Source organism: Cydia amplana, chromosome 12, assembly GCF_948474715.1.
Source record: "Cydia amplana chromosome 12, ilCydAmpl1.1, whole genome shotgun sequence".
NCBI lineage: Eukaryota > Metazoa > Arthropoda > Insecta > Lepidoptera > Tortricidae > Cydia > Cydia amplana.
In genome coordinates this window covers 6,971,059-6,998,852 of record NC_086080.1, presented here as the reverse complement: position 1 = coordinate 6,998,852, position 27,794 = coordinate 6,971,059, and the positions used below count along the sequence as shown (strand labels likewise).

The window sequence follows — 27,794 nt, the reverse complement described above, 5'->3', positions numbered from 1 at the left end:
TCTGAAAGGTTCTCGATGGACAGCTATTATAGCTATATAATATCGGATTCCGGTAATACGAGCACATCCGATAGGATAGGACCAAGATGGCGGACAGGCTTGAAACATTCAAGTTTATCTTGTTCGCAGTAGTGATGGGTAGGACATCAATTTAAAATGAGTTTGTATGAGTACCTCATTTTCTAAAATGAGGTGTTACAATGTCTTACTTCAAATGAGGTGAGGTACTAGCATATTTTCAGCGTCAACTATTCCATTAATTCCAACAGCGACATTTTTTTTAAATGTATGAAAGCTTGCAGCGCTTACGCTTGTTGTCTTTCGTGTTTAATTGTTAACGTATTTTCGGTGGTGACGCGAAGCGATATTGAAGTACGTCGCGTGTCGGTCTCACTCCCTCTCTGGGTATTTCTAATTCATTGTTTCATTTTGAAAGGATTTTTGAGGGGTTCATGTCACAGAGAGGCGGTGAGTGGTACAAACTCAACGCATTTCTCGGTGGACCTTTTGTCGTTGCAATAAGGTTTGTAGTTCGGCAGTTGACAGTGTGGAGTCGAATACTCGTTTCTTCATTTGGGACATTTGAGTTTTGAGTGTCGGCGAGCAGGCGAGCACCTAGCGCCTCGCGCGATCCAGGGACTCTGTTGTGAGTTGTGAAAAGTGTATGAGTTTTGACGGTCGCGAGACTCGCGAGTGAATTTGAACAGATAAGAGTTTTTTTGAAATTTGAAGTGTGTGAATGATTTGTGTGGCAAGAGGTGTTTGTGATGCGCGCGAGTAAATGAGTAAAATGAATAGAGGAGTGAAGTAAGACATTTTTGCGGTACGAAGTACTGCGACAAATTAACAAAATGAGTGGTACAAGGTACAAATGAGGTGCCTCACGAGTGAGCGACTCAACACTAGTTCGCAGCCACAATAAGCTTGCAAAATATTGAATCCTACTTTGGTCATGTAATGGGTAGATATCCTGATAGTATTGAAACCTCGTTTTGGTCGGTAAAGTCGAAAATTGAACCCCGCTTTTTGTTCATCACAGCAATCGGGGTTCAATTTTCCACTCTGTTCTGGAAGTTCAGATGGCAGTTGCTTCTATAATAACTAGCTGCACTATAACTTTGGATTAAGAGCCAACAGGAGTGGTCATTTCTCCATACAAACGTACTCGACTGTTTCCTCCGTGGGTTTTGAAGCTAGAGCAATGATTTTTTCAACACAGATTAATATTGTCAATATCTGTGTCGGACCGTTTTGCTTTTTTTGATATTTTTGTTTTTTAAGGCGCTAGAGCCCTTCAAAAATGGCCAAAATGGCCTAATTGACTATGCCGTAATGAGAGGCGTGCTATTCAAAACTGACATCAATTAGTCAAAAAAGCAAAACGGTCCGACACAGATAATGTCATAATCATTTAGATTTCCAAATTTGGTTACGATTGGTTAAGTTTTGGAGGAGGAAACAGTCGAGTACGAAACCTCGATTTATGATATTTTTACGCAGGATTTTTCGCCTTGTCCTTATCGCACTAGTTTTAGAAGCCGCTTCCGTTAGCGACACGGGTATATTTACCTAAAATATTTTAATCTTAGCTCCTGTTGGCTCTTAAGTTAGCGGACCTTTGGCTTTAAAAACAGTATCTGAAAATCTGAAAATATAACATACTTCATTGATGCCAGAGACACATCAATGAAATATGAATAGAATTACTTGTCGCTCAATGCCCTTGGGTAACTCTGGTTATTGTACAGAATGTGTTGTGGTATGTTCCATTACTCAGAAAATCATGCATAACATCAACATGTGCATTACACAAATAGGCTTTCCAGCGTGGAGCCCCAATGGGAATGAAGGCATAGGCAGCGAAGTAGAAACACTGATTTTAGATACCGAGCGTACGTGTAGGTAGGTACATTCTCAATTTTGTCAAACCATTTCGTTCTCGTCTAGTTCTACGTTAGTAAATATAATTTGATACATATATTTATATCAAGTTTCGAAAACACCGTGGTTATATGTACGTGTAACAAGTGTGAGTCTACCGAGAAAAACCTAGCAGCCATGTGAGTATAACTATCGCGGTCCGGATGCGCTAGGAATTGTCGGTTGAAACTTATTTTGTTTAGCTATAGCTCTATGTATATTGTAGCTAAACTATATATGTCCATTTTGTACAGTTTTCCAAGATACCGGAAAAAGTAGCACCCTCCCCAGCGGATAAAATTTGATCGGTCATCTAATTTTTTTACCACTCCTTTAGTCCCTAAGGCAATGAAACTGATCTATTGTAGCAGCGTAGGTACCTAGTTATTGTTTTATCGCCCAAACGTTCAACAGAAGAGTCCGTAAGTATTGCATAATACGGATACTGGATACTACATCTATGTATGTGGATGCGGATTTCCTAATTATGGAGATCTACAACGCGCTATTGAAGTTTCTAATTACAATTTCTTTTATAACTATTCCAACCAATCGCCGCTCGACTTTGGTCCCCTGGCACACTACTTATCTTTCTCTCTTCCTATAAACCTAGAGTCAGATCAGACGGCGCAAGAGTTATAAACGTCAAACTTACGCGGTCCTGGGTTCGAATCCTAATAGTAAGGGCATTTATTTGTGTGATGAGCACAGATATTTGTTCCTGAGTCTTGGGTATTTTCTATGTATTTATGTATGTGTATATTATATATATATCGTTGTCTGAGTACCCACAACACAAGCTTTCTTGAGCTTACCGTGGGACTTAGTCAATTTGTGTATAAAATGTCCTATAATATTTATTTATTTATTTAACTTCTATAAGTCGTTTTATAACGAGTCATTTTCATCCTGATCTGACGTTTCGACAGTGCTTTTTATTTGTGATGCCGGGATAACGGCTCCATGTCGAGATGGCTGTCGAAATAAAGACACTTAAGTTTTTGTACGGGATTATTTTTGGACGTAAACAAGATTACATCTAATTTGGAGCGAAATGGACCGACGATATTCAAAACGTAAATATTTTCGCAATAAGGCTGGTAAAATTGATAGGTTTAATCAAGTGAAAAATAACAACATTACTTACCTGAGACTCTCAGGCTGAGAGGAAAAGAAATAACCAAATCTGTTATAACGATTTTAATCTTTTCAAGACAAGGCCAGTGCCTACTGCGCGTAAAACGAAAATCGAGATTTCGTTATCTACCTCCCTATCGCTCTTACATATTCGAGCAATGGAGAAGTAAATAAACAAATTTTTACCACACCAGCTCGGAAAGGCTTACTTTGCACTTAAAAAACTGATAGCAAAGTTGCATTTTATTCACATGTGAGGCAAAGTAATCAAATGCAAATTTTGAGCTGTTTTCTGGTAGAATTGACTTTTAAATGATGATTTTGGATGATAAATATTCAATAACATTCATTTGGATTTCATCATTTTCGAAGCACTCGCTATGCTCATGGTTTAATTTTGGAATCTTTCGCTTGCTCGGGTATCAATATTAGCACGAGCGGATAACTTTCCCCCCTTGAAAAACAAACAACTATTAGATTTTCGTTATTCGCGTTAGAGCCTCGGGACTTTTAGGCCGAGTTTTAGACGAATTCTTTTGTTGAATCTCGTTCATCTATTTCAATCAAACCTTAGTTCATTTGTCGTTTACGCGAAGGATCAGACACTAAGTTGAGAGACCACTAGCGCTATCAAAACGTGATTTTTCATACGAGTTTTATAGTAACATATGCCTCTTTGGTGTTGTGCGAGTGCACTGAGCCGTGTTTCACGTGGTATTGATCCGCGTAAGTACGTGCCAAAATGCTCCGTGGCGTGGGTCGGAAGATTCGAAGCCAAAGTAAGAACACTGGTACTTCTCCGTTTAGGCACTTTCTCGGAAGTCGGCCAAAACCACGAAATTGGCGTCCGATAAAGAAGAACTGAGGGATACCGGATAATTTCAGACGTTTTTTGAGTACCTATATGTATTATGTATATTGTTATTCAGTCATTTATTTAATATGTGGTACAGTTTGTAGGAGTCTTTATTCCCCATAACAATACGGCATAACCGTACTTTTTTTTTCCTTATTTTCTCGTAATGCATGTTAATTATAAGATGTAATTATTTTTGAAAAGATGCGTCCCGCCGAGTTTGTTGCCGGTCCCATATTGGGATACCCTCCTCCAATTGAGGGGGGATTTAAATCTTCTCGGGGCAGAGGTGTAGGGTTGGAGCCGGTCTACCTAGCTTTATTTGACGTTCATAAGCGCATTGTAATTATGCCTACTTGAATAAACTATCTTTTATCTTTATCTTATCTTATTTACTTTTACAGACCGCAAACCCTAGGTGAGTGAAATATGTGGTAGGTACATATTATAAATACAAGTCCCATAATAATTTCTATAAAACTTATACCCTTTTTCAGTAGGGTCATAGGAAGGTTGTGTGATCAATAGAAATTTACGTTAACGGCTTAAAAACAACTGTGTTTTTTAGTTTCGTCTTACAGTTTTGAGCATTGGGTACTTTCGTCTACTTAAAATAAATAATTTCACACCGTGCACGAAATAAAGCACCAGATATTTATTAGAAAAACATAGATAGCAGTTATTTTTAAGTACTATTTCTGTTGAATAAATTCGATTGAAATATAAAAAGTAAGTGAGTTGTCCGTTACGTCACTACACAAGTTTTCATATAATTTCCATATTAGAAAATCGTTTTGACAGTTCTAAAAAAGAAGCTGATTTGACTACTAGGAAAGTAGCCAAATGAAACTATAACCCTTTCCATCAAGCTAGTATAAACTTCAACACAACCGATTGCCATAAGTCGGTAAAAATTGGGAGTTAAAAATCAATCACAGTAGGATTTAGCCTCTATCCCGATAGCTTTAGTTCTACCGTCGAATTTGGTATGAAATTATTTGTGGGGAGTGGGGACTGAGTAACGTAGGGCAATTTAATAACGGTAGCTAAAACACCTTATTCTAGGATAGGATTTTAAACGCAAGTAGGAATGATTTTCTAATTGAATTCCAATTTGAAATACCTAAAATTGTCAGGTATTTCAAATATTGAGCATTATTAAAGTAATCATTTCTGAACCGTCCCTGGGTTTATCAATTCGAAAATTTGAAATAAACTGTTTTCTTTATATTTTTTTTAGAATCAGAATCTAAATCGGAATTGTTTATTGCACTCATGTTAGTACATATATAGTTCTTAAAAACTACTTAATACAGTTAACTAAAGGGCATAGCAATATTATAGGTATTTTATTTACTTATATGTATTTTGGCCGCATTATTTTCTTTGTTCTTGGGCACATTATCTTGGGCACATGAGCAGCAGGAAAAGTAATCGTGTATTTTTTTGGCAGCTTGTCATTTATATAACATATCATCACTACATAGTTTATCACTTAGTCATCAATATAAAATGTATAACTTAAAAATTCATCACACCAGTGACATTAGAAATTTTCAACAAAATGTTCAAAACTGTTATAAATTTGACTATACATTAAATGTTTTAATTTTATGATCATGCAATATGCTCAGTTGTTGATTGGACCAGTGATCAACTGTTACAGAATATATGTTTTAATTTTATGACCATGCAATATGCTCAGTTGTTGATTGGACCAGTGATCAATTGTTACAGAATGCCAATTCCGCCATGTGTACAGCATTGTCTTGTGCAACAGAGTTTTAACAATTGTCAAATGCTTTACTTACTTTATCGGAACTATGTATTTAAATTCTGTTCATCAATCGCTCCAGAGTTCCAGACGTTATCTTATCGATATTTCCAGGGTGAAATCGGACGCCGGTAACCAATTTCCATAAGTCTGCTCAATTAAAACCAGCCGGACTGAAAAGCCAATCTGGGCTGAGCGTGTTTCGGAAAATTCAATCTTTCAAGCTTTGGCGGCAGGAAAATATGATTATCTACAATTATTTTCAACACCGGCCGTATGAAGGGTGCGGCTAAAGGTTACATTCGGTTGGTGACTGCAGCTGCATTAGGTACTGTAGCGGCATTACTGCTGTGGCGTTGACGCGAGCGCTGTCACTGCCAATTTCCCTGATAAATTGCGTAGATATCGTTGCCGCATCTTTGTCGGGGTTAGAATTCAATCCGTCACTCAATTTTAGCACGGAAATTGACAGACCAGCCCTCGCGTTAAGGCCGTAGCAGTAATGTCGCAACAGTAACGAAGTTGTAGTTAACATCCGAACGTCACCTTAATAAGTTTATGATACAAACGTTACTTTTTAACAGCGCACGATAAAATATCCCTTACCTATGCTCATCCTATATGCTCGATGTCATAATACGATCGTTTTGTCATGATTCCATTTTAACAGGTTACGTAAATAAAAGAGAACCTTAAAAAAATGAATAACTCTAAAAGCTCTCGTACATAAAAACTTGTATTGATAAAAAAGACGAACTTTTATTCCCGATTGAAAGTTAGCTAGCTTTGAAATATTTTACTTGTCAATACGGTCTATTGAATATGAAACGAGATTTATGATAAAATGTATCTGAGCCAATCAGTGCGGCCTAGATGAACTACTTTCTAGCCAACAATGGAGTTATATCTACATACAAAGCGAACGGACTATAGTAGACTCAGAAACTAGTGAATATTATAGACTGGTAGTTTATACAGAATGACGGCTGTGTGAAAAGTATTCGAACGCGAAGCATTTCAATTTGAGGAAGTGACCGCAGGCGCCTATTTCACTAACTTGAGTAAATTGTCAATGACATGCGACAATTGTCATCGTGGTGAAACTGGGGCAGGTGATGTGACTACAATATTGAGATCTTTGCAATTCAGCATTTTGCTTATTGTCTATTATCTTCAAAAAATTGACAGTTTGGCTATCATAGTGGTATCATTAGTCATATTGGTAGTCATATCATACGGGTATGTTAAGGTAGCTATGTTATCTTCTATCATATTTTCTCGTGTCTAATTGGGAGCCAAAGCGAAGCCAAAACAAAGAGAGCTGACAAGCGAGAGGTAATCTTTAAACAAATATGCGTTCTTCATGCGCTCATCATCATTGTCGATTGATAAAGTCTCCGTTTCTTAGAATTCGATCTTTGTTTAGCAACGTTACGCCATTAAAACAATAATATTGCTTCCCCAATCCGTGATACATAACGTGTTGATCAATTTAGTGCTAACCCGTTATACTTAGGTAGGTACTTGCGTATTTTTTTAATGCAATTAATATTCCCACCCTCCTACCACAAAAAGAAATAAACAAATAGATATAACAAACACGCACAATACGAAACTCGACCATTAAACCACTATCATTGTTTTAATTAATATTTTCCATAAAGTAACGCTTGGATAACCCGACAAGCGCTAGTCATAGCTCTATATAATACACGACTTTATATACGTAGTGATTGGCAGTTTTTATTATTTACTTGTCTTTGGTAAACTATATTTTGCGCTAACGAGCGGGGAAAGTGGGGGTTTTCGCACGTCTTTTTGTTCCCCAGGCCATTGACGGAGTTTAATGAATGAACGGCATTGTCAGATAATCTGATGGTGACCGGAACGACGGCTTGTATGGCTAAACTATATGAACTACTATACAGGGTGTTTCCTGTAACAGGAGCAATAAATTAAACTGTAGGCTGTACTCCTCAAACTGACCAACATTTGTTTAGCGACTTTTAAAAATAACTTATGTTTTGATTTTTGTTACACTTTAAAGTTTATTCTAAGACGCAATTTGTATTGCAAATTTTGTTATTGTTTAAAGCGTGACAAGCAACGTCAATTACACTGATGTCAGCGAACATTGAAGGCAATATTTATTTTGTATGAAAAAGAGGAAGTCTAAAGGATTTATAATTTTTAAAAGTTTTATAGTTTGAGGAGTTTAATATATGTTTCAATTATTTGCTCATGTTACAGGCAACACCCTGTATATCCTGCCTCATCTCGCACAACAAATTTACACTTTTCGTTTATACTTTTTAGGGTTCCGTACCCAAAGGGTAAAAACTAAGACTCCGCTGTCCGTCCGTCCGTCCGTCCGTCTGTCACCAGGCTGTATCTCACGAACCGTGATAGCTAGACAGTTGAAATTTTCACAGATGATGTATTTCTGTTGCCGCTATAACAACAAATACTAAAAACAGAATAAAATAAAGATTTAAGTGGGGCTCCCATACAACAAACGTGATTTTTGACCGAAGTTAAGCAACGTCGGGCGGGGTCAGTACTTGGATGGGTGCCCGTTTTTTTGCTTGTTTTGCTCTATTTTTTGTTGATGGTGCGGAACCCTCCGTGCGCGAGTCGACTCGTACTTGGCCGGTTTTTTTTCAAGTCGCATACTATAGTTACGGAACCCTCAATACCGCGTAGTTCGACATGCGTTTGGCTGTTTTTTTTTTTAATATTTTTATTTTTAAAGTGCGCTGAACTGATTAAATGTTTCCACCAGAGTGTTAACCCTTTCAGCATGCAGCTAGATCGTACACTGAACTGTTTCTGAACGAGTGAACTCGGATCGGACATAAAGATGGGGTTTAAGTCTCAGTAAAACAAAGATACAGACTTTAAACTGAATGTTCGACGATAGTTGACAGGGCGTTGACATCTTTATGGACGTTATTTGAAGGATGAAAGGTGGAATTTCTGTCAAAGACAGTTTTAGCAGACGATTCTGCGGATGGATGCGGTTATCGACGTGACGATGACATGATACAGCAAATCGAGCAAACGTCACTTTTTGAAATCGTTCAGTTGAAATAGAAGGACAGCTTGATCCTGAAATCGTAATTGATAACCGCGCCCATCAGACGCCCGTCGAAAATTTGGTGGAATACTTACCCATATAATGATCTGACCGGGACCGTGAGAGAATAGTATGGAGGGTACTTACCTGAAACAGAAACAAATAATTATAATTCAATGTTAACGTTATGGATGAAAGCAAGTTACTCGTATCGTCGAAAGGTTAATTTTTGAAGAGTTTATATTTTTTCTTTGCACAACCAACAATTAACTCAAGCTACAGCTTAGTTAGCAGTAGAAGTTGTTAAACAAGCGTGGTTTCCGAACTGAACAGAAGTTTATTGATTAAGAAAATAAGAGCATGGCTGTGTAGGTAATTTTAAACACCTTGGCCGCTTAGTTACTTTCGCTGTTGACTGCATATAGATGTATGCCAGCTAAACACTTTTTAGGCTCGCGTTTTGAACACACACACTTACAGTGACAGTACAACGTACATTGTACTTTCTGTATTACGTAGTACTTACTAATTCAATGTATAAGTATTTGCGATTACACGCATTACATAAAAGAATGAAACAAAACAACAAACAATTAAAAAACATATATGTGTACCCAGTACCCAACCCGAAGTCTAATTATTTCCAACCTTATACCGAATTGGATAAGAGTGAAATTGGTTTGCGTTTAATGAAATTAACTAAATTCTGTTAGTAGTGTCTACTGCTGAATATTCATGGTTGCAACGTCCAGAGGTCGCTGAACTTTGTTTAGTTTTAATTATAAAATAAATTATGTACTGCTTTAATTTGGACTATCATCAATTCAGTAGTAAAGTGAAGTTCACTTTAGATGACTGAAAAATGTATCAAGGCTCTACTACTATGTATTTACTTAACTTTATTACTTATTGATATCTTCAAGTCAACTTCAGTGGCGAGTTCTACAAAAATAAGTCCGAAGGACCGGCAGGTACGGCAGGTAGGTACTTGCAACTCTTGCAAGTGCTAATCACTTGGTAATTTTTTACCCTAAATAGAAAGAGGTGTTTTAGTGATGACAATTCTAAATTTGTTATTCGATATCCCATTCGTACTAGATGGACCATAATAATACCTAAGTACGTAATAATTGTCACCACTCACCACACAATAGGTACATGCTGGGTGCTCCTGTATGTCATACAAATTTTGTATGGGAGCACAAAAGACAATTTATTCCCTTCTTCCTCCGCCCCTGCCTAGTGAAGGGGTGCGTATCATAATGAATACGCACTTTTGGTATAATTTCAGTTTACAAACGTTCAAAACGTATACTTATCTTATGTAAAATGCACTAAATCTATATTTTCAATAAGTATAACATAAAAATAATATAACATACAATATACATACCGCTGTTTGGTAGAACATACAAATAAACTAATTATATTTAATATAACATTCATTATGCACATACATTAAAATAATGAATAATATCTCATATAAGTATCTGAACAAGACATCAGTAAAATTATTTGGATAGCTCAGTATTTCATAGGTCATCGAAACTAATTACTGTCAGAAAAGTAGGTTAGGTTAGGTTAGAACTGTGACTCCCCAGAAAAAGAAACTGCTACCAGAAAAGTAGGTTAGGTTAGGTTAGAACTGTGACTCCCCAGAAAAAGAAACTGCTACCAGAAAAGTAGGTTAGGTTAGGTTAGAACTGTTACCGCACAGAAAAAGACACTGCTAACATAAAATATGTTAGGTTAAGTTAGAACTGTGACCACCCACAGAAAAAACTGCCACCAGAAAAGTAGGTTAGGTTAGGTTAGAACTGTGAACCCTTAGAGAAAGAAACTGCTACCTTAAAAGTAGGATAGGTTAGGTTAGAACTGTTACCCCCCATAAAAATTTAAAATTAAATTTATTGCGTGGTATTTGTTTTGTATATTATATTATTTCAACGTTATATCTTTTTATACTTATCATAAACGATATTATATGTAAAGTTCATTATACGTTATAAAATTATAGAATTCATTGTTATACGTATCACACGTTATACTTATTGCACGTTATGCCATTCAAAATTATACTAATTGAATTTATATATTCTGAGCAATATATTATAGGTTTGTATACGTTCCATTACTTATCCGTTCCAGAGTTATGGATGTTGTCTATGTAAGTATTTATTTATTTAAGTATGTATATCGTCGCCTAGTACCTACCCATAGTATAAGAGTTTGGGGCTAGATCGATCTGTGTAAGATTGCTTATAGCAAATAAAATTTATTTGATTGATTGATTGATTGTCCGCAAACATTTGCACACTCAAATTAACTTTAAGTGTAAGCGTCATAAGCTATATTCGAACTATAAGATACGTCAGATATTGAAACGATATGGATTGGATATGTCATTGTCAAACAAGTGTCAATAGTGACGTTTCTTCAAACAAACATGTCACTTTTGACACTGACATATCTTACTGATGTCTAATAGATATATCTAGTTCAAAATCGGAATCGGGCCCCGATCTACGAGCGCTGTAAAAAAACCCACGTCAAATGCCGTTCTAGGTGCAATTGGAAGCAAATTAGTTTAGTGACCAGCTGACCACGACCAGGTTAACTTGGTTATCGGCACTCGACCAGTTCCCCGTGGTCACCCTGTATGTGTAATGATATTAGTTAGAAAAGTGGCCTGTCGAATTTTGACGAAAATGTGTGGGTCTGACTTTCTAACCCAGCAGGGAAACGTCTGCATTGTCTACTGACTTTCAACCTAAACCGAGGAAAAAACCGAGATCGAGGCTTTCTCAAGTGAAATAGGCGATTTGATATTAGGTTTTAGTCTAAAATTGACGACATGTCGGCTAAGTACAATATAAGTCCAATATAAGTAGGTACTTACTAAGAAAATACTTATGCAAATCACTAGGTGTGCCAATAATAGTTAAAGATTTCCCAAATTTTCTTTAGAATCCCATCATCAAATTCGGATCTACAATGATGACAATGGCACCAACTGTGAAGTATGTTGACTAATTTTCAAAAAACGGATAAGTACCTAAAACAATTAACTAGATAATTAAGGCTTGTAAAGTTTCATAAATAAGAGGGTTAAACTAAGCTGAGTTATTCTAATTGAGTGTTATAAGACTCAAGCTCTTGCCAAATCTAGCCCAAGTCCTTACCTAATAAATTCAAGGTTCATAACACTCATAACCCAAATCCCCGAGTTGAATGACCCGCCCGGATTGAACCCGCGACCCCGCCTCGGTTCGCTGGGCACGCCGCAATTTGTACCGACTTCAAATTGTATTAGTTAATTAGGGCGAAAATCACGTCTTATGGTAATGGGCAAAGAAATATATAAAATATATTTAATTTGAGCGACGATGTCTTGACCGCGGAGCTATTTGACTTGACAGTATCATACTTAAAATAAATAAATATGTAAATATTAGGAGACATCTTACACAGAACAACCTAGCCCCAAACTAAGCAAAGCTTGTACTATGGGTGCTAGGCGACGATATACATACTTATATACATAGAAAACACCCATAACTCGAACGAATTTTTGTGTTCATCACACAAATAAATGCCCTTACCGGGATATTCCAGGACCATCGGCTTCACAGGCAGGGTCACTACCCACTCCACTACTAGACCAGACCAGTCCTGCTTGCTGTCTGACCACCATTATGCTAAAGATAAGCTAACGCAAAATGTAGTGTTATATTGAATTTGAAAGGATCCTTTTCTATGGAAAAGTCCTTATGCACATGAAGCATAAAGACCCTTCTCTAATGGAAAGCCACAAATGTTTTTATTATATAAGGCCTCTTTGAATGTTGCTGTCAGGTTTTGATATTAGATTACCCTTAACTAACTTCATTTATGGCAGATGAAATAGTTTTTTCAGATATCCGTTCTAGGATTGGAATTAACAGACCGGCTTTATTTGATAAGTAAATAAAATGCGTTTTAAATATACTTTTTATTTGATAGCTGGCTCTTTATATCTGTAAACTAAGATAAGTTAATTGGCGGCTAGCGGATGCTAAGATTAAGCTAAAATATGCTATCATCCGGTCTTACTTGATGATCCCAGATTATACCTAGTCCTCAACCAGAATAGGAAGCATTCGAACTACATATTAGATCTCGTTCTGATATCAATCGCATCTCGGCCACAGCGCAGTAAAGTTCGAGTTCGAATGCCGCTTCTACTCCCGCACCCTTCACAAAATGAAAAAAAAAATGTAATTAAGAATAACGTGTACTATGTGTACATGGTTTTCTAATTTCAATCTTATTGGGATACAGCCGATACAGGGAGGCTGTCATTCACTGCTAGCGCTACTTCGTATCTCTTGCGAAGTAACTTTCCTTTAATTTATTCTCAGGAATATAGCTCAGGGTGCTATGTAGATACATTATAGAAACTTCCCCAATTGTAAACTGGACAAAGAATTTAAATAAAAGAAATCTAATTAAAAAATACTTTCTTGACTTGTTAAACCAATTACTAAGACTTAACAAAATCGAGAAAAAACCCAATCACGTAACACACATAAAACGAAACAGGCAATCAAGAGCAAGTTTACCACGCTATCGACCGATGCCGAGCGATAATGGATGACATCAACCAATCAGGAGACGTTATTTCTGCGCTGACGTCACTCTAATAGAAATTAATGGACAAAGACGCCGCGTCTAGTTGGATTTTATCTTAGTCTCATGTAATGAAAATAGAGCTTTGCATTTTTATGGACTTAGCAATTTAATTAAAGCGTTTTATAAAGAAAATAATGCTGAAACTTTGACTTAAATTCTCAAACTAGACGCCGGCAGCCTCCTTTCGGATTGTAAAAGTTGCGGAGATACTAGCCTTGCCTTAAGAGCTCCTTAAGTTGTGACGATGATCCATGTATTTTAGAACAGAGTATAAAAAAACATCGTAACTATAGGTAAGCATTAATGCCAAAGCATATACGCAACGCATGTAGGTTATAGGTTACAAAAGATGTCATCTAAAAGATGACTCGACTACAAAAGGTCCTTTCCTGAATCTTCGGTGTGGAATCGGTGTATCATGCAGGTTTTCTTTCTGCTAAATTCGGATGCATAGGTGCAAAGGGCAACGCTGCATCAGATCTGCGCCAATAAGAAGCAATACGCCGCTCGAAGGAGAGCAGAGGAGTGCCGCAAGAGGAAACTCTTCGCTGTAAGGGGTTTAGGCCCAAGGTACAAGGAAATTTACTAAAAACTAGAGATGCCACGAATATTCGGCAACTATTCGGCCTATTCGGCCACTTTGCCGCATATTCGGTATTCGGCCGAATGTTGCCTACTATTCGGCCGAATACTGAATATCTGTCCCACCTACTTAAAAAGAAAAATTGCACATTAAAAATAACCAAAAACAATGTAAGTATATTTAGAATGTGTTCTTGGAAAGTTGTTAAATACGAAGACCATTTTTTGAGCATATGTTGGTTAAAAAACATTTTATTTTTATCATGAGTCTGATTTGTTTGACTCTATTCATTAATTCTGTTCAACAAAAATATATCTTAGCTAACGTCACCTAACGTTGAGCTTTGTTGGCGATCAGATTTCATAATAATTGTGACTGAAAATGTTCGCTTATAATGCCGAATATTCGGTATTCGGCCGAGAGAGGAGCCGAATATTCGGTATTCGGCCAAAACCACTATTCGGGGCATCTCTACTAAAAACACAATATCAACATCTTCATTTCAATAATTTTCATGTCACTCAAGTTTGTGAGCCTCTTCATAATGTTGGCTTAATGTGAAGCATGTCTGCCACATTACACGCAACACAAATCCTTACATTTCGTACTTTACGTAACAGCCATTTACGTAATGTCTCTTGTCTTTTCTATTATGTAGCTGTCATTTCTTATTCCAACAGAATGGACGCAAATTATTTCTTAACTGTAAGGTCGGAACACTCGATTGTAAACCTTATTATAATTACGTAAAGCCTACTTATGATTGTTTATGGAGATTATCTTGTAAAGGAGATGTGACATTTTGTAACTGACGAGTCGTAATACCTACTCGTAATCAACCCTTTGAGTGGCATGTAAGTACAGGCGGGTAGAAATGTTTGAAAATGTAGCTAGTTACACTGTTTTTGACAGAAGATACGTACGATACCGCTAATCCATTATGTCTGCCGTGGCACGAAAATATCCATTATTGGGAATACATTATATGGGAATTTGGACTCAAATAATTATAAATACCTAGATATAATCCCCTATTTCGCCGGTCTTTACGTATGAGATGGTTCATATATGGGATATCGACACTGCAACTTCGAAATGTTACAAACTTCAAGTCGATTGCCTTAATTTATCTATATGGCTGGAGGCACTTTATGAAAATCTAATTTAGCGCACGTAACTGGACTTATAAAGTAAGGACTTATAGAGATTCACGAGGAAATACCTGTTAAATAGTCCCGGACATTTCCGACTTAAATATTGGATTTCGGAGTTTCCAAGCAAAATTGAATCACAGTTTAAGAGGAAAGAGGGCGACCGCTTCTTTATATAAACGTAGTCCTAATTTTACAATATACAGAGAGGAAAATGGGGGCTACACTTGTACGGAGACGCCGTCGTTGACTTTCATCTTGGTGAAGATTCCGATGAAAGTGGCGATGGGTTTGTCTGTCTGTCTGCTGGATAAGGGTAGTTGCGGAGCGTTCATAGAACATGATTGCCACCGATTTGCCTATTTCGAGACAACGGGGCACCTTATCCCTGCATCTTATTCATTCTACGTAGAATGAAGAGCTAGCCAATAAGCTCTTTCTAGCCCGACTAGGGAGTGCTCCCGGTACTGGTTTTCTATACAAATACAGTACCAGAACCGGGAATTCCTGGTTCTCGCCATACAAACTCAATACCAGGAGCATTCTCTAAGCCCGATGGATTTGTTTGACGTGCCGGCACTGAGGGACAGACAGAACAGCGAAAATAATTAGTTTAACGATCTTTAGATTAGAAGTGTTTCTTATAGCCAGCAGTAGCATGTTGATAGTTGTCATGAAAAAAATCGTTACGCTTGTTAATTACGCTTTGCTTTTTGAAGTGTCTGAAAAAACCTTTTCTTTTTATTGTAGATTTGTTTTGTCGTACGATAACGCGGGTTTTAATACCACAGATGAAATCAAGATCAGCTTCTTAATTTTCTTCGAGATGTTTGTATAAACGAGACGGACGCACAACTTTATATCAATTGTTTTGAAAGTGCTAATAGTATCCTAACACACTCATTAGGTAATTTTAGACAAAGAAAGACAACACTGAATTTGCATGGAATATCAAAGCAACTGAAACTCGCAATTATGTACCAAACTGTACAGCAATCATATCGATTTGTCGGGCACATAGCTACTTATTATGTTCAAAACAATCTAGGACATGTAAAAGTCACAAGAAGTCAGTTTCCAAGACCGGCATTCAGAAACGAATACACTCATTTACAACATTGACGAAAAAACTGGCTGAAGAATTTGTGTTGCACAAAGAGGCATAGAACTGGGCGTCAATGGCAGAAATCAAGCTAATGTATCTGAGGAGCTACCGCGAAAACCGAAATTCGCAAATTGCTGGGATCTTTCTCTTTTACTCCAATGCAGGCGTAATTAGAGTGACAGGGAAAAATGCCCGTAATTCGATTTTCGCGGTTATAGCCCTGAGGACTGGAGTCATAAATAAAACTTCAAGTCGTGGTGAAAGAGATCAGACACGGAAACTGGAGACGGGCAAGGAGCTGAGATTGAATGAACACTGGACGATACGAACTAGACAAAAGATAATCAACTACATAAAAGAGAAATTTGATAGGTGGGAACAATGAAAACTATTTTTTTATCTATTCCAGACAGAACGGACATGTGCAACCAACCAAATACGTTTTTAATATCGTTTTGATATCATAATACGCCTTTAAGAATAAGGCCCAGGCTTTTGCCATGATTTCTTAATGTGTTCGCAATTTCTAGTTTTAGAATGACCCAGTTTTAATAACCACTTAATAGCAAAATTGCAGCTTTCAACTAATAGAAAATTCAAATGACAAGGAAGAACAAAGGTAACGTGTCAGAACATGTTTTAATATATTAAACTGTCGTCCCAGTTTAGGACACGGTCTATAATGAACTGATTTTATGATGAGACTACAGTTCCAAGGAAAGTTGGTATTTAATGGCTGGCAATTGTCAAAGGGTTGCATAGATGGCGCCATCATAGCTTGCCCCTTTTTCTATGAGATTTAGCTTAAAGGGCTGGTATCTAGGGCATTAAAAAAACAAAAATTTGACACTATTCTATGGATTGACAGGGCAAGCTATGATGGCGCCATCTGCTAAATATACTTCGACCGGCCAACCGCATTGGGGCCATTGGCATATATGGACGTAAAATACTTCTATTATTACTGCAATCAAAATGAGTAGTGAGATTTGTTGCACTTAGGATTGCCATATGCAAAAATGACGACCTATCTGGCCTAGTGGGTACTTATTGACCCTGCCTATGAAGCCGACGGTCCCGGGTTCAAATTCTGGTGAGGGAATTTATTCGTGTGATGAGATGAGCACGGATATATTAGTTACTGTAAGTTACAGCACAGCCTGTAGCTACAGCATAACCTTCTCTCTTCTCTCCCTAACACCAAGATTTTTGTTGTTTAACCTAGCTTCTAGTTGTTTAAGGTTTCTTAAAAAAACCCTGACTTTCGCCAAGTCCGCCCGCAATCCTGACAAAGAAAGTGTAAAGAACCAAAAATCATGTCAGAGGAAATCCTGACGTATGTATTGCCTGACCCAAGTTGCACTGAGAAAGGCTAAAGACGGACGGAAAAGAGTTTGAGTTCTAATACGACTGGTATCATGCAGAGCGTTCATATAATAAAATCTACATCGGTTAATAAACTCGGAACATACGAGAACATATATAAAAAAAGTCGAGAGTCAAATTGCGCTCCTTTTTTTGACGTCGGGTAAAAAGTAAAAAAAAGCCAACGCTCGGCCTGAAAGCTTTTAATATCACTTAATCTTTCCGGCGTCGACTTTATATCGTATGCTGACACTAATTCGTACTGGACCTTTTACTGGTTACGGCTACGATACGGGGACGACGGTCGTGAGGGTCTCTATCACGTTGGTGTATTTGATTTCTTCAAGTAAAAGGACAAATTACGTACCTATTCTTTTTAAACGGTAAGTTAGATACTAGAATATTGAAGCCATGCCGGTGTATGTGGTCTTACCAAAGAGAAAAAGCGGAGGAAAAAATACCGAAAAACGCTTACCGAGTCCTAAAGCATGTGAGAAATTAGAAAGGCCCAATCTACGACTTTACCTGGGGCCTTACCATGATGTCTTATTGCGATTCTGTTTAGGACCTAAACTGAATTGCTAAGGGACGGAATTATGCGACTTATGTAGCTCCGTCCTTTAAGGCCCCTGAGCTCTTGTAGAGCTTCTCGCGCGTTTCACTTGTTAACTTCATTCAATGTTACTTTCAACGGAAAACTGGGGTTTTATGTTTAACACATGCATGTGCCTGTATCCGCTACTTCTGTTTTGCTGGCTGTCCAATTGACTTGCCATTTTAGTTCAAAATTGGTACAAAAGCGTAGGCAGTAAATAAAATTGGTTAATCGAACTGTCATTTTAGTAACTGGGATTTAACCTCCGAATCCAAAGTTTTTCACTGAAATTTGAACCTATAGTGTAGGAAATAGAGTTGGTTTTGCGTTGTTTGAAAATTGAACGAAGCAAAGCAAAAGTGACTGTTCCTATTGAATATGATTTAAAAAATTTCATCTAACTGAAGAAGCAGGTACTATAGGTAGGACCTTGGGCCTTAGGAGGGTAAACAGAGCTAAAATTACCATTTTCGTTAGAAGACGTTTCTACTTTATGTAGTCACAATAAAAGTGCTTTATAGCCTGCTTTGTTTAGTTTAGTTTATTTATTAACCATAATGTAACATGATTATTACGTTTTGCCCCATCTTCAACGCGGAGGGCGCCATGCCCGTGGCATTTCACGGATTATGAACTTGGAATTATGATCAGTCCTTCGGTAATAAGTGCCATTTTTTACACCAATAACGTGTTGTTTCAGCCCTCTTTGAATTCCTAATATGTTTTAGTAAAAAAAGTAAGCTAGGCGGTGTCTTTAATTAAATACCTTCAAGAGCTACAAAGTTCCTGTATCTGGCTGAGATGTGTTTTTAACTGTTTCTATGTTTAAAGGGTTGGCAAAGTAATGAATAGTTTTATTTTCGAAAACCAAAGAGTTAAGATTATAGCTCTTCTATTGATTTATGGATTTTATAGACAAACTAGAAATGCTAAAACTATTATAACAAAATTGCCAGTTTCTTTAACTTTGGAACACTTTTAAGTCGACTTTTTTTCTAAGGGTCGCTCACAATATGCGAGATAATAAATAAAAATAAAATATTGCATTTTAAAATTAGACCTACAGTATCCTTAATTAATATAAAACGGGTGAAAGTATTACAAAAAAAAAATACATACGCGCGTAATTTACACCATTACATAGGGTTAATTATGTCTAACTCGTCGATAAATAAATACACATACTTATATGTTAACTGCCGTGTTATTAAAACTAACCACACAAGCAAACTTTATAAGACGTTTCTTTGTAATAAAACTTATACAAAAATAAACATATATCCAACTGTACCTCCGTGTTAAGTATTGACACAGTCGTTAAGGCTTAATGATACAAATCTAGAGCGTTCCGAACATAACCTACATTTCAAATAAACTGAGCCATGTTTGGCTTCGTTAGAACAAGAACACACACGAAGAGAACGGTAATGATTTATTTGATGATACGAGTATAAATCCAGATGTTCACTGCACGGATTTTATTACAAGCAATAAGATTTTTTTAATGTTAATGCAAAATTAACCAATGGGTAAGTACAGTGAGCAAGGTTAATTAATAGCTGCGTGTCTCTGTACCTATACAAATTTAACATGTGGAGGCAGAGAGTAATATTACCGAATTCACGGTATCTAAAATATCAGATAAGATAATATAAATAAAATTATTAATCAACTACTATCATATCGGTACAAAATATTTTTACCTGCTTTTGTGAAATGTCAAAATCAGGCTCTAACCTACATCAATGTTGTTGATTCAAGATTAAATGTTGCTGGTTTAATAGAAAAATAAAATGCCACTAAACACCAGAGATAAACCTAAAGCCTGTTATTCTACACAAAGAGTACCTCTCAATGTAAAAACAAGCAACGCTAAGATTAAATCCTAACAAATAAAATGAATATAATATACGTTAAAATTCTGTTGAGTTTATGTCTAAGTTTCTGTCTTTATATCATCGGTAAGTAAGTTTTATTTATTCAAAAAGTCGGATTACCTACAGGTGAAAAGTTGATTATATAAACAAGCAAATTTGAGGGATCTAATCGAAGATTAGATTTTTTTTCCTCTTTGAAATTGTTCGGATGAGGTTGGAAATATCAATGACTCGAAGCTTCCCGGCCCCATTGGACTTGTATTCGTGACAAATAAAGTTCTAAATATGGATGATATTTCCACGAGGCTTATTCAATCATGTAACTAATTCTGATACAGCCTAGTTTTCGTACTATTTTTATTCGTTTATCGCATTAATTGAGGTCGTCTGGTCTAAATTGGGCCCGTCTGTTGCCTAAATCTGCCCGAGCGGGTTGGACCCGATTTACCCTGTCTGACCCGGTCGGAACTAAGATTACCGCAGTTGCATAGTTAAATGAGGGGACACTTCGAGAATAGATCGGTAACGCCCTTTTAACCTAGTTCTGGATTAAAGACGCCTGATGGCACAATAACCACATATGCTGTAGGTATTAGCTTTAGGATACAACAGTAGGGTAGCATTTGAGTTGTATAGCATATCATGGTAATCCTTTTTGGCGATGATAATATCTGGTTGCTGCTGTTAGGGCTGAACATCTGGAGCCTGGCTCCCGCGGGCCTACAACATTTGATTTAAAGAGCTGAGAGATCAATTCGATGGAATTCGTTTCGACCCGATCTAAAGCAGGGATGTTGCGAACATCCGCATCCGCATCCGCAACCGCGGAACTTCCGCATTATTTTCAACATCCGCATCCGCATAAAATCGATGCGGAGCTTGTGCGGATGCGGATGTCGAACAAGTCGGTACAGGAACGTCTTAGCGGCGGCGTAAGTGCTAGGTAATTTCGTCATTACACTCATTACCTATAACGAAATCGTCTAGATCCAGAAAAGTCGGCCAAGTTACTGTGTATTCTTGCTCAAATACTAAACGTTTCGTTTTTTTAAATAAAAAAATACCAAAAATGTAATATTTGACGTTTTCTAAGTACCTAATCTTGACATCCGCATCCGCGTCCGCATCCGCGGATGTGAACCTTTAAATATCCGCATCCGCATCCGCATCCGCGGATGTCAAAAAATCTGCATCCGCAACATCCCTGATCTAAAGCCTGTTTTCGTTAACGTTCCGGCTCTATCTGTTCACAAAACGCCTCGTTCTTCTTGTAACTTCCCTAGTACAATTTGACCCGCAAAACCGAAACAAGCCTGCGTACCAACGTCGACATAGCTTGCCGTAAACCTTATTGCAACGAGATAAGGTATAGCAATGGTCATTAAAAAGTATTACAGTCAATACTTAAGACGTCAAGACTTTAGAAGCTGTGCTGTGTGCATTGCTCTGATTCCTATCGCTTACAAACCGCCAGGCATATTGAACGCTCGCAAACTAGTACAAATGTAAACCCAAGATTTATAAGAACTATAAGTTATCAAAGAGCAGACATACTAGTTTTGTTTGAGCGTTCGGTTCACGTCCGCTGGGCTGCATGAGCATAACATTTCTGACCTAGGGCAAAAAAGTCCTATTTCAACTCCAGCTTTATACTGAATGGGCAACGTGGATTGTAACTAGTTCTTTTATGAATGGAGCTTAATGATTGCAATGCAGTGTTATCTGCATTTTATTGCAATGTTATTGGACAATAACCATATTATGTTCAGTGTTCACCTCTTCTTATTTAGCGTTTTTAACCTTAAATGTATACGGTTACGTGGACATAAATACGTCTGGTGTCAGGTTTTATTTAACATTAAAAAAGGTGAATTTAGGTTTTTTTTTACATAATTTAAGGCCTTAATAGAGCTTTAATATTCGTAACAATTGCATTATTTTCTCTTAGTCACGTTAAATACGGATCCTATATGGGCACTTACATCGTAAAATCGGTAGTTTCGTTACAAAATTAAATCAATTAAATTGTTATTAATTTAAGTGTTTAATCAGTAATCACAAAAGGTGACTGATGAGCAAAAACTAACCTTTTTCGATCGTATTGCCTAGAAGTTCAAGCTTTGCTTTAAAAATAGAATGTTTGTTGTAGGTACTATATGTACCTATAGTCTATGTATAACAACATAATACATATATTCATATCATATGATGAGAGCAAAAACATATTACAGTAATCGTTTTCCAGGCAAAATGGCGACAAAATTGTAGAATTACGATATAATATATTTATAGTTTTTTTAGGTTAGTCGTTTATTCTATTTCGATTGGAGTAAATCTATTATTTCGTCCTAACAGAAATCAAATTACTGACTATAAGCACGACAGTGACACTTAATTCTTAACTATTTATTTACATTTTACACCTACCGATGATAGCACTGTCATATTGTGAAATTTCAGTTTGAAAAGTTAGTTTTTGGATAACCAAATGATATGTACTTATAAATAGAGATCTACAAATTCCATGATATCAATGTTAAAGATCGCTCCCAGGTTTAATCAGTCTTTACATTGTAAAGATTGTAAATGCCTACTTGTTTATACGATACTGTATAATGTATAGTGAATATACTTGCTTGAAAGGAATTCCATAGATTAGCACAGCGATACACTTGAAGTTATCGTCTCTATGGCCTAAAATGACAAAACTGTGATCACGGATAACGCATGGTTTATATGAGCTCAATACGTATAGTGAATGAAACTATAAATATCCCATTTAACAAGGTACATATCTTGTGTAGGAGCGTTCAAAGAGGAAAACTTTCTACAGCATACCGCTATGGCTGCCACTAACTCACAATGTAGGCTTGTATAATGTACTAGGCTGGTATGTTGGTAATGAGTCTTAGCGTCAAATCGTGACGTTTTCCCGACTATTTAATAGCTCAATTATCAATACGAAACACAGGAATTGATGAGTGCAAAAAAGCTATGCTAATGCACATTTCTCTAGAGGAACGCTTGATATCACGCGACGGCTCACGTGTGTAATTTTAAAGTTAAATCAAGTATGTCGACCCTGATAGAACTGTTTGTGTACTTACTTGCCAAATAGTGGATGCCACAAATGGTACGTTGATGGGTCGTGCGGGTGCGGCATGGGATGCGGTGGTGGCTCGCCGAGCGGCGTGGTGCTGCCGACCTCTGGCTCGTCCCGTCGACGGCCCAGAGACGACGATGGTACAGAGGACCGCCGAGCCGTTACACCGGACGCCGCAGCCGCTGTCGGCTCCAGAAGGTTCTGGAGCGATTTAACACTAATCCGCGGTCGTGGAGACTCCTGAGACCCCGTGCTACTGCTGCGCTGATGCGTAGCCTCCGAATGCTTCACGCTTTGCAAATAATTATTATTTGGATAATATGGCGACGTTGGGCTCTTCTGCTGGCTCGTACGAGGTGATCGTTGGCTCCCCATCATATTTGGATTAAAATACGGTATCTGTAGCCCCGGAAGCGGCATGTTCGGTCTGATATTCGGATTCATCCCGGGATACATGCTTTGGAAAAATGGATTGTGGGCCATAGACCGCTGATTATTATTGTAGTTGTGCGCGATCGGGCTAGTTCGTGCTGCCGAATGAGACTGTGATTTGCTTTGATGATTCTTCGTGGAATGGACGTAAGGATTTTGGACGTCAGCAGATTTTGATGCCACTTCTTTCTGGGCTTCCGATTTCGTCCGGGAGGCAGCCGCGTTCGCCTGGTTCATAGCTTCCTGCCACATGGCGAATTGCATTCTGTTGTCGTAGTCCATTTGTGGCATCATTGGGAATCCACCGGGCCCCATGAAGCGAGACGCGTTTAGCATTTGAGATAACTCTGCATAGTTTTGCCCGGAGTAGCCAGAAGCACTCATTGCTTTTAGGAATTCGCTGTTTTGAGAGCAAGCTGCCATTACTTCTAGCTGATTTAAGTAAGGGAGCCAGAACATTTGGTTGAGCGCCGCCGTGGTGGCCGCATCTATATCTGTAGCTAAAGCATCTAATTGTATAGGTTTAGGGTGTGCCGTTTGATCGGGCACTGGAGTGGTAGTACTACGTACTTCAGGCTTGGGTGGGTCGCTACTCGACATTCTCATAGGCTCTGGCATCGTAGGTTCCTTAGCTTTATGAGTTGATAATTTTTTGGCATCATTTTCTAAGATATTTTCAAGTTGTGACAAAGATATGACTAGTATATCTGGGTCTTGTAGAATGGAGGGGTACGCGAACGCCTCGGGTAGTCTGAGCTCTGGCCTCTGTATTAGTAAGGCTGGGATCTCTCGCCCGGGTGCCGCTAATATGTGATTTAATTTATCTTTAGGTACTAAGAGCGGGTCTGGAATGTTGAAGTCTGCAGTTGTCTTTAAAATTTGCAATTGTTTTAATGGACTCGTATCCTCATTTGACTTATGCGTCGATTTTTTAGAGTCTTCATTTGAACCTTTGAAAACTTTACTAATTTTAACTAAGTCCGTCTCATTCTTTATCCTTTTCTCCTGCGGTTCACCAAATTCTTTATTTAATTTCCTCATTTCGTCTGAGCAACTGGAGACGGTGGGACTCGCAGATTTTCTGTGTTTACCTAAATTAAGGGGCTCGCATTGTTGCTTTGTGATGGTAACTTCGGACGTGTACATCTTTGGAGATGGAGAAGAGAGTAACGTTTCTAGAAACAGCGTCTGTTTACTTTTTTGCGGAGCCGTGAATATTTCTGGTGATGATGGTATGGCGGGGATGCCACTGGGCTGCGGGGACTGCATGGCGTCCGACTCCCGCGACGGTGCCCTCGGGATGTCAATCCTCCGCGGCGACGCGTGGGGGGTCGGTAGTCTCCGGTGCACACTCAAATCCCTCGGAAGTTCTTCACTCTTCTCCATTGTCTCATTTTCCTCCACATGCCTCGTATCTATCACTGCACTTAACACCTGTTTTTGCTTCTGAACTGCTTTTAAACTAAGATCAGTAGCCACTAACTCACACACCGAAGGGTCTTCCGATTCCGTTTCTGGTTCTTTTTCTGAGTCTTCCCCAGGGCCTTCCGGCTGCGTAACTTCTTCTTTCATGCACGTTGGTACCTCCTCCTCGTTTTCTTCCACCGGTTCATCAACTTTAGACGCTTCAGCATCTGTAGTAATTACGGTTGGCACGGGTATCTCACTGTCTTCTGGTAACGTAGGATTTGGCAGTTGCTCTTCGGAATTCACTTTGTAAGTCAAATGCTCTTCAATTACTGGCTCACTAATATCGGTATACATAGATTCAGTCGCTTCAACGGCGTCTCCTAGCGTCTTCTCGGCTTCTTGTTCATACTCCATACTAGTAATTTCATTAGCGACCTGAAGTTCCCTACCTTGAGTCAACGTTAACGTGGACACTTCAGGAACAAACACTTCGTCTGACATGTAGGTTTGATCGACAGTCTGCTGGTCAGGTTGGATGTCATGAAGCTGGTCTCCGATGTGGTGCAGATGCAGCAGGCCTTGTGCTGCGGTGATGCTGCTCCGGCCGGGAGACTCGAGCGACTCCAGCCTATCAATAATGTCGGCCACCGGCGCCCCACTCAACAGCATGTCTTCCTCCTCCTCTGCGTAGTCGCCGCCACCCGTTACCAGGTGCGCCAGCTTATCCAGCGCCTGACCCAGGATTTGATTATCCTCACAACCTTTCTCTACGAGCGATTCGAGAAGGGCCTCGTCGTGGGGCCCGCTCAACTCCGGCAAATAATGCGCCTCACTGATAGTCTCAAATAAGTCTTTATGGACCACTAAATTGTTCTGAAAGTCCTCCTCCCCGTGGGATTTCCGATCGTAGAACATATCCTCTGTAGTTTTGGGGGGTTCCCCGAGTTCGAACGACATGACGTCCCGGGCGACCGCCTCGTCGGGCAGGAAGGCGTAGGCGTCGTTCACGCCGGCCTCCAGCTCGAGGTCCTTGCCGCGCTGCTGGTTGAACTCGAGCTCGGCCACGGCCAGCAGGTTGTCGAGCGGCGTGGGCTCGGGCGGCGGCGGGGGCGGGGGCGCGGGCGGCGGCGCCGGCGCGGCCGAGCGCGGCACCGCGATGGTGTGCGAGGGGATGTGGGTCTCCAGGTCGGGAGGGGCGAGCCAGGCCGGCTCGCGAGCTCGCTTGCGGGCGGTGCGGCCGCGCTTGCGCTCGCGCGGCGGCGCGGGCGGCACTCGGATCGCGTTGTAGATCTCGGTGCGCGGGATCACGCGCCAGCCGCCGGGCGTGCGCGCCAGGCGGATGCGGTTGCGCGGGTCGTAGTCCTCGCAGTGCACGGCCTGCACGCGGCCGTCCTGCTGGCGCGCCCAGAGGAACACGGGGCGCAGGCGGGGGCGCGGCGGGCGGGGCGCCAGGCTGCGCGCGCGGCGCGGGCCCCGGGGCGCGGGGCGGGCGCAGGGAGCCGAGCGCGAGCGCGGCGGGCGGGCGGCATGGGCGCGGGGCCGGGGGCGGGAGGCGAGAGGCTCGCCGGCGGCTCGGGGGCGGGCGGCGCGAGGCTCGCCGCCGGCGCGGGCGCGGGCGGCGCGAGGCTCGCCGCCGCCGCCGGGCGCCCGAGGCCGCGGAGTCACTCCGGCGCGCCGCAGCTGGACGAGCGACGACCGCGCGGACGCGGCCCCGACGCGTACTGACGCCCGGCCCGGGCGCCCCGCCCCGCGCCCCGCCCAGCGATCGATACCGCCCGCGAGCGCCCGCTGCACCCGCATGTAAACACCCCGCGACGTTGCCGCGCTTACGTGGCCTCGTTAATCTTAAATCCATATTCGATGCCCGACGGAGTGCCCGCCTGCCGAGCGTGCGGTCGCAGGCTCCCTCCCGGCCTTTGCAGTTTGGGCGTAATTCCTGCTTCCGCAATTTCCAAATACAAAAATCGCGGAACCGCCGTGCCGTGGCATTTGAATCTCCTCTCATTGCTTGCCTTATCTCAATTTATGTACATATATATTACCTATGTATAAGCTATAAGGAGTAGTTCCCTTTCCCTCCAAGACATAAATCGACTTTACTTTTAATACTCTAGTGACAAAGTTAGGCGAAAAAAAACTAAAACTGTCACATATTCACCAAAATCAATTGACTTCAAGTTTCTGTTTTGCGAGTTTTATAAAAAAACACCTTGCATTTAGCTTTCACACGCTCGTATTTACCGCAATATAGGCACAGTATAATCAACTTTATCCAGACCACGTAGAGTTTAAATCCAAACGAAAGCATCTTACGAGTTTTCAAAACGAATTTTGTAGAGAAAAACAAAACCCAAATTTGTTCAATCATAATACGTCTTTACCTATTGTTTATTTAGCTGTATTCGTTCTGCCGTACAGAAACAAAATACATAACTATAGGTACCTAGAATGAATACCTACCTAAAGTTTAAAAACAAAATACAAAGGCCAACATCCCTACTACCCTACGAATGACTTGAATCTTAAGGAGTATTTGCATGCCAGTGTGATCTTAACGTAGTGTACACATTTACCTATCGATCATCAACTCCATGCACAAGTCAATGAACTTTGATGTTTACTCTCTACGTAAACTACCTGAGAAATATCTCCTCGATCTTAATGCCTTTCGGTATAAAGGCTAGGGACTTGTTCACTGGTACAGATTGTACCAAGTAAAATTACTGACCTAACCTAACC

General features: G+C 39.7%; 2 protein-coding genes across 2 annotated transcripts in view; both read right to left on the bottom strand.

Moving 5' to 3' along the window:
• Nucleotides 1-26,579, bottom strand: part of LOC134652895 (uncharacterized) — a 102,030-nt gene extending 75,451 nt beyond the window's left edge. The window contains exon 1 of the mRNA XM_063508127.1: nt 23,218-26,579. Coding sequence (XP_063364197.1) covers nt 23,218-26,012 — 2,795 coding nt within the window. The 5' untranslated portion in view covers nt 26,013-26,579. The remainder of the gene's footprint in view (nt 1-23,217) is intronic.
• On the bottom strand, nt 26,060-26,855 carry LOC134652716 (basic proline-rich protein-like). The gene is made up of 2 exons (XM_063507878.1): nt 26,107-26,855; nt 26,060-26,069 (listed from the first exon to the last, which is right to left on the bottom strand). The coding sequence occupies exons 1-2, from the start codon at nt 26,853-26,855 to the stop codon at nt 26,060-26,062; spliced, it is 759 nt and encodes a 252-aa protein (XP_063363948.1).
• Nucleotides 26,856-27,794: the final 939 nt, after the last annotated feature.

What these genes read in the sequence shown, in the direction of transcription:
- LOC134652716 (XM_063507878.1), bottom strand. Translation starts at nt 26,855, where the DNA reads ATGCGGGTGCAGCGGGCGCTCGCGGGCGGTATCGATCGCTGGGCGGGG.